This window comes from Syngnathus scovelli, chromosome 18 (assembly GCF_024217435.2).
Source record: "Syngnathus scovelli strain Florida chromosome 18, RoL_Ssco_1.2, whole genome shotgun sequence".
NCBI classification, from domain to species: domain Eukaryota; kingdom Metazoa; phylum Chordata; class Actinopteri; order Syngnathiformes; family Syngnathidae; genus Syngnathus; species Syngnathus scovelli.
This window is the reverse complement of record NC_090864.1, coordinates 8462617-8473944: the sequence shown is the minus strand read 5'-3', so window position 1 is coordinate 8473944 and position 11328 is coordinate 8462617. Positions and strand designations below refer to the sequence as shown.

Genomic DNA, 11328 nt, shown 5'->3' with positions numbered 1-11328 from the left:
GCGCACGCTTCTCCTTTAACAACAGGTGCCTGGTTTATAAATTGTCAAGATAGTTGTAAGAGAATATCAACATCCTTTTATGATTTTCATAATAAATCTGACAGCTGTGTCCCATGACTGCATATAATTGAGTAGAATATTCCAATCTACAGTTTTATTATAAGGCCAATTTGAAAATGAAGTATTCTTGTACACAGTTTTAGTTGGCACTGCTCTGGTCCAGAATTATATTTCTAGATACAGACAATTAATATTTTCAAACTTATATTGAAAATATTGCTGCAGCAACGCCAAGTTGGTTGAACGCAGAAATGCATTTGATTTGAGCGCCATCTAACGGTAAAAGTGCAACAATGCATTTATTAAGCGTCATATGATGTCTTAAGATTTTGGTTCATCTTGTCGCTTCTTTACAGATGCATAATTTTTAAGCAATGAAAGCGAAACATGCTGAATACTTCAATTTATTTAAAAAAAAACAGAATCGGTCATCTCACAAGATGTACAATGAAAGCGAAACATGCTGAATACTTCAATTTATTTTTAAAAAAACAGAATCGGTCATCTCACAGGATGTACAATACACAAAATGGGCATCACAAGATTGTTATTTATATTCCACAGGAATTAAATTGAGGAAGTCCATGAAGAACTAATGAGTCATGACTCCAGAGTGTGCACATACTTGGAAAAAAAAATACTACAGAGAGACTATCAGGCAAAAACATTTCAAGACAAGACATTAAAATTACTAAATGACAACAACAATTCATGCACATCGTTATAAATGTGTCTCATCCAAATACTGTCCTGCAGTGCAGTGACTCACACAAGACATCTCCATCTCGAAGGATTAGCTAATTAGTCATCGAGGGTCTTGTACACAGGTCATCAGTGAGCCGTGTCCCTTCTAGCAGTAGCCTCTGACAAAAAGCGCTGGTCCGCATCAATGAAACCGAACAATTGCAGATTTTTTTGTATATTATTAGGTGGCCTAAAACAAAGGTCACCCACATATATAAACAAATGTTAGCTATATTCTGAAGTAGGTGGTCCTGTCATCAATGGGCAATAACCAGACAAGGCTCCAAGGTCGAGGTATAAGGATCCGTTCCTTTTCGGGGGGCTAGAGACTTCAGCATAGAGTGAAGAGTCTGTAAGGAAAACGTGAATTAATATATATATAAGCAGAAAATAATTATCGTAAATTTCGGACTATAAGCCGCGACTTTTTTCGCAAATTTTGAACCCTGAATCACGGGTTTTAGCTGGTGCGGCTTATAGTCCGGTGCGGCTTATAGTCTGAAAATTACGGTAATAAAAAATGGGCATTTAATAACAGCTGGTGATATTTATCGAATCACTACCATTTAAAGTACCTTGTGTGGCGTCGTCTTCCTGGTTTTGCTGGTGCAACATGGCAAGGTTGGCCTCCTCCAGAGCTGAGTCGAGACTCCAGCATCGGGGCTGGTCCTCTTTGGGCGGGTTGATGGCTTCATCCTTCAGCAGGTCCGATGCCGAGCTCCTAAGAGTCGGGTTCTTCTCCAGAGCCCGTTCCAGGAACGAGCGCATGGTCAAGCTACAGTTGTCTGCTATGTCCTCCAGGGGGGGTGCTTGCTTGTGGATCTAAGAGAGCAAGAAATGAAATCATCAGTCAAGGCTTGCAAAAACAACTACAAAGCAGTGACCCAGATTTTGTTTTCCGAGCGACGCTGTTAGTTATACTTGTTAAACCGACTGAAAAGCGAGGTGAAATGGTTAACCGTCGTTTCACTGAATCACACTGCTTCCGTATTTTCTGGCAACAGTTTCGAGAGGAAGTGAGTAACTGAGTCACATTCAAAAGATCAGATCAGTTTCTTTGAAACTAACCATGTGGAATGGAAAACAGATGTGGGCAAATATGTCACATATGGTGACATTAGGATATTCCTTGAGGCATGAATATAAAAAAATAATAATAATAATAATACATACAATGTAGAGGTATGATGGATAGGCCGTGCGTGGATATCTTTGGACCCAGGGGGGGTTGCCAGTCTGCATGTGAATGATTGTTGATCCCAGGCTGTAGATATCTGTTTTGGTATCATGTCCACGACACAAAACCAGCTCTGGACTCATGTACATCTAAATAAAATAAAAGTTACATTTAAAGGACACCAGAATAATGCTGCATGAACACAGACACAAAAAAGGATTTTCCTGTGACCAAAGTGGTGTGTCAACGTGATCGTGCGTGGCAAGTAAACAGTAGTAGCTTGTCGCTGTACTGGAAATTCCAGTCTGCTAAAAAATGTGTCTCTGAGCATTGCTGATTCATTTTTTTTTTTTTTTTACCAGGAACTTTCCACTAAGAAAGCTACGAGGAGAACAGGATCTTTTCTGTTGTCTAACAGAATGTAAACTCGGCCTTTGTTTTTGTTTTTTTACCTCGGTTCCTCTCAGATCTCTTGGAATGTAGACGTCCTCTGTCATTTGCACGGTCAGGCCAAAGTCTACCAGGACAGCTTTGTCTGACATCAGGACAATGTTACTGGCTAAAGAGAGAAGAGATAATAAATGCATATTTTGAAACCTTCTGTATCAACATAAATCAGAATTATTCACAAACATTCCTACTACACATCTTTTAAACTGTCAACAGGTCATTTTTTTTCTCTTACGTTTGATGTCGTGATGGATGACGTTGTGCGAGTGCAGATACTCCAGAGCCCGAAGGATATGCTTGGTCACCCAAATAATCTCAAACTCCCTCATTGGCCCGCAGCTGTCTATCATCTCGAGAACCGAGCCGCCCTCGCCGGCCTCCATGAAGAGATGCACGTTCTGCTCCCACAGCACTGCCCCGTAGAGTTTGGCGATGTTTTCATGGCAGAAGCGGGCCTGGAACTCGATTTCAGCCCCTCGAAAGTTCTCCATGGGAATCTTTCAAAAACAATGTGGTGATACTCTTTAATTCATTAGCAAGAATATATTTTGTTTTTTGCTTCACTTTGTATTATCAGCAAAGAACACTGCCACTTTTTAAAATAGTTTTCTCTGTGTATACATTTTTTATATTATTTTTTTGAGTAAGTACATAAAGCACGAGGCCTCATATTGTTTACTAGACAGCTGGTCAATCATTGAATCATAAAGACACGATATTGCCTAACATTATGAGTTGATGGCCAGGAAATTATTGCCAAAGTAAATATTAGTGCCAGTAAGCAGTCGCGTCAGTATTGGCTGTGTGTGTGCACAAAATCAACAACCTAATCTAACGAGGAAAGCCCGGGTCGTACATTTTTTCCTCGTGAGGTGATTAAATATACACGTGCACGAGTACTACATCCAAAAGTTCAACAATTATTCTGATGCTGTGTCACAAAAGCTCAGTTCACTTGTGTAATTATTTCCACTGCTCATTTTGCGGTATTGGCTGTTTTTCTAATAACTTTGTTCCTCTTTTGCTTTCAGAGACAGCAAAAACATGTTGACATATTGAAAAAAAATTCCACATTCTTCCCAGCAGGACGTACCAGTTTACAAGCCATTCTCTTCCGAGTTGTGATGTCCTGAGCCAAGTGAACTTTCCCAAAGGAACCCTCAGGCACGAGGTCAGAGCCACGGTTTTTGTAGGACAGTTGCCAGGGAAACAGGAGCACATCCGTGTTGATCTTATAGCGTCCATTCTTTACAACCATATCATTCTGTAAATAAAGTAGATATTTTTTAATGGAATGTATATTTAGCCGAGGCAGTTAAGATGATATCGAGATAAACGGACTTTATTTAGTAGGACGCCCATCTCCTCAGTCAGGTGCTGCAGTGCTGCTGCTTGCATGTTGGAGAGAAGATTGACAAAGGACAGAAGGTCTGACACTGTCCCGTGCCGGACACTTTCATCTCCATCACTGTAGTCCTCCTGCGACTCCCGATTCACAAACTTTCCAATCTCCTCATTCCCATCCATTTCAACAGGGGACAGACTTTCAGCTTCTGACAATAAGCCACCTTCCTCATCATCTTCTTTCTCAAGCTGGTAAAGCGTCTCTGCAGCGTTGATGATGTCCTCAATATTCATATGTGCCAAAAGCAGTTCTATGTGGTTATCATAAGTGGACTCCATTTTTGTTTGCATTGATTTGTCCCACTCACTGTAACATAAAAAAACAGCAATCTGTGTAGAATACCGTAAATCCGTTGATAACTAAAATCATATTCTCACACGTGTTAGTGTAAATATTGAATGTTTTTTTTTTCTCAAGTGCAACTCCCTGAAAAAGCAGCGAAATGTAAAGGACACAAATAAATATATTTAAATGATATATTTGGATAAATGCGCACCTCGACAGTAAACCAGGAAGCAGCGTGTCTCAAACAATTAGATGACATTTTTTTGCGACAGCCAAAATACAAATACATGAAAAATCACAGATATTTACATGCATAAATGTCAACAAATGACTTTGAAAATATTTTAACACGAGCTGATGTCACTTGATTGTAACGTTTAAGTAACTACATAAATAACATACTATATTGTAAATTGAATTAATGAAATAAAAGTGGCATTACCGTTGATATCAAGAGCGACTTCTTTCCATAAGTGCGTCAGTTGCGTCCACCTCAGAGATCTGCTGATCTAGAAGAGGAACTACCCAGTGGAAATGTTGCGCATGTTTTTCAGTCTAAACGTCAGACGCGCAACTAATAATGCTTTGTGTTTCGTTTTCACTATTTGCATCTGACCCGAAAAATAAGCTTTTTTTTTTTAACCCATGCTTGTTGTAATAGTAACTAACCAAAACAAACGCGTCTAGCACCTAGTTAGTTAGAAAGTAAACATTATATGTATTATTTATGATATATGATAAAACTGTTGTATTATCATTTTACTGTATTATACTACGAATGAACGCTTCAACCATACATCATTTTCAATTGATTATCAAATATGAAGTAGTTATAAATAAAAAAACTATTTCTTTTTAATGTTGGGATTTTCGCAATTATTTTTGACATTTCTCGCTTGCCGTAGGAAGGGCAACCCGGAAAACAGCGCATGCGCCCTGCTTCAACAACAATGGCGTCCTCCATAGCAGTTCACGGGTTACATATGTGTGGAAGAATCAACCTCGTGAAATGTCTCCGAAAGGCGGACAACTTCTTTCACAGAAGTGTCGGAACTACAGCTGTTCCAGCTCATGCCGACGTACCAACAAAGGACGAAACCAGTCAGTAAAGTTTACGTTCAATCAAGCTGATAAGTCAGCCTTATCAGGACAGTGTTAGAAATATTTTGTTGTACCTGTTAATTGACGATATTGTCATAAATGAGTCACTAGTGAAACATGTATTTATTATGTCGTCTTGTTATAATGTCACTTCTTTAAAAGCATTTTGTGAATGCAACTGTGACCATGTATATGTAATAGAATATGTCTTTAACCCTTTCAAAACAAAAGTAGCCAAAGTAGTTATTGTAGGAATAAATAAAGATTCTCAATTTAACAGCAAACATGGGAATGCATTTTGGCAAAAAAAATAGTCGTTGAATTCTTCTGTTCTCAGCAGGTGAGAAGGATGGACGTCTCTCATTTTATGCTGTCCAAGCCCAAAGACAAGAACAGGCAGAAAGATCTGTTCTCATCAACTGCCCTCAAAAAGTCAATGAGAAAAATGTCCTCAATTTTTTAGCGTTGCATGGTGAAATTAAAAATTACTTCACTTATGAAAGCTATGTGAGTAAAATCCTTCACCTTTGCTGTATTTTTGCAAACTGAGGTCTAACCTTGATTGTTTTGTGATTCTTTTCCAGGGCATGCATGCAGTGGTAGAGTTTGCTTCTCAAGACAGTGTTTCTTCGTTACTCGATGGGGCCGCTATCCCAAATAACAACCATGAATCTGTGGTTCCTTATAAATCAAGACTAATGACACTGAGGGGTCTGACGGAAGTCACCAACCAGCAGCCCAGTAAAAAGAACCACCCACAAACCACCATTCCCATTAATGAGCTCATTCAGAAACTTTCTCAAGAAGAGAGTGTTAGTACATCTCCATTTACGTGTTTCCTTTTGTAATATCTGTAACGTAAATCCAACTAAAATATTTCTATTTCTCCCTTTCCCCTCAGATAGACCAACAAATATTTTCTTTGACTGAAGCCTATCAGCTAACTGAGGAGAACACTCGACTGCGTTTCCTCGTCTGCTCTCTGCTCAAAGACATCGCCGCTGCTTATTTTCCGGAATGCACCATTAAACCATTTGGATCGTCAGTGAATGGCTTTGGAAAGCTGGGCTGCGATCTGGACATGTTTCTGGACCTAGATGACATTAGTGGAAGGAATTTAAAAATAGTAAGGAGAAGTAGGCTCTTAATATTACCTCCATTTTATCTGCATTTTTTATTGATTTCTGTTTCATCGTGTAGCCCAAATCCGGTTTGACCTTGGAGTACCAGATGAAGCGAACCAATTCAGAGCGCAGCGCCACGCAGAGCATCCTGTCTGTCATCGGTGAATGCGTGGACCAGTTTGGGCCCGGCTGCGTGGGTGTTCAGAAGATTCTGAATGCCCGATGCCCCCTGGTCCGTTTTTCCCACCAGCCGTCTGGTTTTCAGTGTGACCTCACCGCCAACAACAGGTTCATCCCCTTCTCCCATAGTTTCCAACATTCACATTCATACTTGAGATCTCAAAATGTCAGCCACAGTTGACATAAAAGAAAACCCCTGAAAGTGATTGCGTAACCGAAAACTACACTTTCCGTTTCATTTTTGACGTTGTTGACAGCCCACTCTTAAAGTGACACATGCATAATGCCCACACAAACAACTACAGAGTAAACCTCTCTGAAGTTTCGAAGGAAATCGTTGCGGGATTTGGGTTGTGGGTGGCTTTAAGATTGTGGGGGATTTCTCGCGACTCTTGCTTATATCTTTTGGTCATTACAATTTCCTGTTTGTGCTGTGGGGACTATGCTTGTGCAAGTGAATGTCTCAACAGGAAGAAAAAAAATTGTGCCCGCAAGGCAGAACCCATTGAGGTTATGGTGACATAGAAAAGACTGCCCTCTAGCGGTGATTTAGGATTCCAGTTCTAGTGACACTTGTAAACGAATGTAACATGTTTTGAAATTAGTGTTAGAGACTCTTTTACTTATTTTTGGCACATTACTGCGGGATTTGTTAACCTCACTCACATTTGAAAGCTTGCAGGGAATGTTTGCATGAAATCAAACAGTAATACAAGCCCGCCTGTTGTCCGCAGGGTGGCGATGAAGAGCTCAGAGCTGCTTTACCTTTATGGCCATCTGGACCCCCGAGTGCGTCACCTGGTGTTCACCGTGCGATGTTGGGCCCGAGCACACGGACTGACGAGCAGCATCCCCGGCGCGTGGATCACCAACTTCTCTCTCACCGTCATGGTGCTGTTCTTCCTGCAGGGGAGAAGCCCGCCTGTCATCCCCACGCTGGACCACCTACAGAAACTCGCAGGTGCAACAAAAGCCACGACAGATTTTTAAGACATCAGAATAATTCATGCAGAGATAACAAAGAATTTGTCTAAACTGTCAATTCCAGATGAATTTGCTCAGCAGAATATTATGCAACATTGTCATTACGATTAGCTATAGCTGATGAAAGTACAACTTTCTTGGCCGCATATTAATTGATTATCGTTTTCTAATCTAGCAAAGCGGCGCCACAGCACATCGCCGCAACCGAACTAAACCATCATAACTCTCCCTCACTTTCACCTTGACTGCTTGATAATTGCCCTCCAAAAGCAATCAGACCAAAACCACACAGCCCCCCCGCCGCCCCCCCTCGGTGGCCAACACCGCTACCACCTGCTTCACTGCCTTTACCCCGTTCAGAGGAGTTTCTATCACACAGAGTGCTTAGAGGACAATAAAAGGCCCATCACTCTGGTCAGGTTGATGACCCCGCCTCCTCTGGATGCACTTGCTTGAACACACACAGACTCAGCATCAGCCCAAGGTGACTGCTAACAAGGGCATCACCGTGCACTCCAAAAGGGACATGATCCATGCCCTTATATTTTCGTTTTCTCCTTTTCCTCACAAACAAACGCCCTTTATATGTGCCTTATTTATAAGCGCTGTCCGACGACCGCCATTTACCTCGTGTCCTCGCTTTCATTCCACAAGGTCCCGCCGACAAGTGCGTGATCGAGGGAAACGACTGCACGTTCGTCAGCGACTTCGACAGGATCCGACTCCGGAACAACACGGAAACACTCGGTGAGCACGTGAGCACAAAGGCCAGATTTTGTGGATACTAACGTGATTTTGGTTTTTTTTTTGTCATAGAGGGACTGCTTTGCGGATTCTTTGAGTTCTATGCCACCTTTGGATTCAGTAAGAAGTCCATAAATATCAGAAAGGTATGTAGAAAAAAAGGATCATTTCCAAATGAAAAATCTTACCAAGCATAGTATCGGATGAGTTGTTTTTTTGCTATCAGTTTGGCATCTATCGCAAATCAGAAATCTCCACTCGGCATCCCTTCATTCCCTCCTGGGTGCTCGGTTCTATCAGCAGATCTGTTGATAGCGAAGGCAGCCCGCTCGCACGGAGGCTGTCAGCCCACGCAAATGACAGCCGCCCTTGTCTCGTCTGATTGATGCCGGGCTCGTGAGATCCAATGCCCTTGAGCCCAGATCAAATTTAGGAACTCCATCAGGCTGCAAAGCATTATTTACCTCGAGCGAGGAGGTTGTGTTTTTACTGGCATTGATGTATGGCCTCGTCTGTCAACGGGGTCACACTACGGCAACTGCCGCCTTTTCGGAGTATCGTCAATCACCGTTGGTAAACAAGCCGCTTGCTGTTATCAATGCTAATTCATACACAACAACAAAAACACAATAGAAAAAAAGTGGGCAGATAAAATGATAAAGTCGTTACGGTATTTGTGTGCCATCAAAATATGTCACTCAATCTTCAGCCATTCCATCAAACACTTCCTGGCTTCTTTTCAAGCCTGCTTTAAATATCTGCGTCAAATCTTTTTGGTGCTTTTTGCAATTGAAGCTTTGGGAATTCGTTTCCAATTGACATGACGTGAAAAATGATCACCACTTATTTGCTCCTGTCTTGTCCTGGGTCATTCATTTATGATCTCATTAGGTCCCATTAGTGTCATGCATGACTTTTGACACAACTGGAGGAAGCTTTGCAGGTAAAAGGCGGCCATGACCTGAGCCGTTTGGTTTTCGCTGCTGGAGGACCAGCTGTAAATCAGCTTTACTGTGCCACAATTTTCTGGTTGGCTCCACTTCTTTGACAAATGCCTTTGCCTGTCTGACTTCCCGCTAACCTCACACGGATGATTTGTTTGATGGGGCGCTCAGCCCACGTTTGAATCAGTTTTCTATACATCATGTGAAGTTTTTCCTTCTGTATCTCAAAAGTGTCCTCCAAGGCCATATCCACATTTCTCTTTTTTCTTGCTATCCTGGGGAGAGTTGGTCCATTTGGCCCCCATATGCCCCAGATACCGGCGTAAGGGTGCAAAAAGCATGACCAACGAGATAGATGAACCGTTACATATAGCACATGCAACCTTCCCTCCCTCCCTGTCTCCAGGGCAAAGAGCAGAACAAGCCCGAGGCGGCCCCGCTCCACATCCAGAACCCATTCGAAACGGCCCTGAACGTCAGCAAGAACGTCAACGGCACGCAACTCGAACGATTCGTGGCTTTGTGTCAGGAGAGCGCCTGGCTGCTCCAGCAAAGCGACTTAATGACACCCAAAGGGGGCAGGAGCCTCACACCCTGGGGACTAGCGACCCTTCTACTGCCGTCACAGATTGCGGGGGTCAAAAGTCGCAAGAAGAAGAGAAGGGAGCCGGCTAGCGAGCGGATCAAGGGACTGTTAGAATCCCTGAAAATTAAAAAGCAGCCGAAAAGCTAAAGACATCCCTGGAAAGGAACTTTTTTTAATGACTCAAGGACGCCTCAAAGACACAAAGGAAGAAGCGCCTTTAATAGGATGTAGTTCCTTGGGTGAACACTGGAGGGTGCTACTGAGACTTTAAAGCGGTAACCATGGCAAGGCAATTGTGAATTACTCTGATCTTTATAAAAGAACCACTTATATTGTTTAAACTATTTCACATATTTACTATTGTATATATTTCACAATGCTCACTTGATTGACAGGTTTGTTTGAGGTTCACAATGGAAATATTTTCATTGTCATCAATCGGTGGACTGTATATTGTAACGTAGAACACAATCAATAGTATGGTGGATGTCGTTAACAGATTTTTCAAGAGTTAAAAATGCAATTTTATTATTCTATCCTCTATGGCAGCCATGGAAAAAAAACAGCATTTCATCGGTGTATTTTTTTGGTTTTTGGACATCTTTAAACAAGCATTATAATAGGAAAAACACATGACAGTGTATTTGGACAGAATTATGTAAGAGCAAATGACCTAATACAATGACATAATGATCCTCGCAAATGTTTTCTTCATATTTTCAGGGGGGGGGGGGGTGCATCAGTCAGTGAGTGCTCTAGTGATGTCACTCTTATTTCTGTCATGAAGTGGGGCAAAAGGGGATTTTTTATTTTTGCAATAACAAATTACAAAATGCTTTAAATATGACCAACCCGAAATTGCTCAAGGAAAAAAAAAAAATTCCAAAGTGGATATGTTAATGTCTATTTTTTTGTTGCATAACCTTAGGTTATGAGATGGCAGCCTGAGGATGCCGGGTGGGGGGGTGCATCCCGTGGCACGGTGTTGTGCATGCAGCCGACAGCTGTTTTTGCCACTCGTTGCTGTGCAAGGTCACAGGGCGATGCCATAGACTTTTAACAACCTTCTTTAGGCCGACCACCCGTGTATCCTTTGCCATAGAGCACGACAGGGCCACGGCACAGATGGCAGACCATGTCCCTCGGGTGGAGGGAGCCCATTTGTGCCACCCTCCCCCTAGCTTTGAACTTGAGTCACTGTCCCCATACCTCAACACACCCAGCTATCTATCTCCGCCATCTCTTTCCTCTCTGAATATTCTTTGATGTTAGCAGAGTTTGTTTATTTCCATCACTGACTTTGTGACTGATGGGGCCCGGCGCTGGTAGAGCAGCGAAGCAATTATGAAATGCTGCGGTTAGTGAAGCATCGCATGTGGAAAATCAACACCTCGGGAGAATTTGATGAAATGGCACTGCTGGGTGACGCGGGGTTCATTTTGGGTTCTCCGTGTCAACCCTTCTGCATTCGCTGCTTTAGAAAATGCTTTCTAGTTTTGTCACCTAAGTCAATATGCACCTCAAAATTTAAGCGCATTAAAGTA

General features: G+C 42.1%; 2 protein-coding genes across 3 annotated transcripts; one reads left to right on the top strand and one right to left on the bottom strand.

Moving 5' to 3' along the window:
• Positions 1-521: 521 nt before the first annotated feature.
• On the bottom strand, positions 522-4727 carry map3k8 (mitogen-activated protein kinase kinase kinase 8). The gene is made up of 8 exons (XM_049748640.2): positions 4564-4727; positions 3773-4142; positions 3525-3695; positions 2667-2928; positions 2434-2540; positions 1978-2130; positions 1380-1626; positions 522-1154 (listed from the first exon to the last, which is right to left on the bottom strand). The coding sequence occupies exons 2-8, from the start codon at positions 4124-4126 to the stop codon at positions 1030-1032; spliced, it is 1419 nt and encodes a 472-aa protein (XP_049604597.1). The 5' UTR covers positions 4127-4142; positions 4564-4727; the 3' UTR covers positions 522-1029.
• Positions 4728-5034: 307 nt separating this feature from the next.
• On the top strand, positions 5035-10487 carry mtpap (mitochondrial poly(A) polymerase). Of its 2 annotated transcripts, none has more exons than XM_049748638.2 (9): positions 5035-5222; positions 5560-5729; positions 5807-6034; positions 6124-6348; positions 6423-6634; positions 7261-7487; positions 8165-8257; positions 8327-8400; positions 9605-10487. In XM_049748638.2, the coding sequence occupies exons 1-9, from the start codon at positions 5051-5053 to the stop codon at positions 9929-9931; spliced, it is 1728 nt and encodes a 575-aa protein (XP_049604595.1). In that variant the 5' UTR covers positions 5035-5050; the 3' UTR covers positions 9932-10487. The 2 variants fall into 2 exon arrangements, with proteins under 2 accessions (XP_049604595.1, XP_049604596.1); XM_049748639.2 differs by having other exon boundaries at positions 5037-5222; positions 5563-5729.
• Positions 10488-11328: the final 841 nt, after the last annotated feature.

What these genes read in the sequence shown, in the direction of transcription:
- mtpap (XM_049748638.2), top strand. Translation starts at nt 5,051, where the DNA reads ATGCGCCCTGCTTCAACAACAATGGCGTCCTCCATAGCAGTTCACGGG. An exon ending in ACCAACAAAGGACGAAACCA is followed by an intron (nt 5,223 to 5,559) that starts GTCAGTAAAGTT and finishes TTCTGTTCTCAG; the next exon opens with CAGGTGAGAAGGATGGACGT. An exon ending in GTGGAAGGAATTTAAAAATA is followed by an intron (nt 6,349 to 6,422) that starts GTAAGGAGAAGT and finishes TTCATCGTGTAG; the next exon opens with CCCAAATCCGGTTTGACCTT.
- map3k8 (XM_049748640.2), bottom strand. Translation starts at nt 4,126, where the DNA reads ATGCAAACAAAAATGGAGTCCACTTATGATAACCACATAGAACTGCTT. An exon ending in GAGATCTGAGAGGAACCGAG is followed by an intron (nt 2,131 to 2,433) that starts GTAAAAAAACAA and finishes TATTTTATTTAG; the next exon opens with ATGTACATGAGTCCAGAGCT. An exon ending in ATCCATCATACCTCTACATT is followed by an intron (nt 1,627 to 1,977) that starts GTATGTATTATT and finishes TTGCTCTCTTAG; the next exon opens with ATCCACAAGCAAGCACCCCC.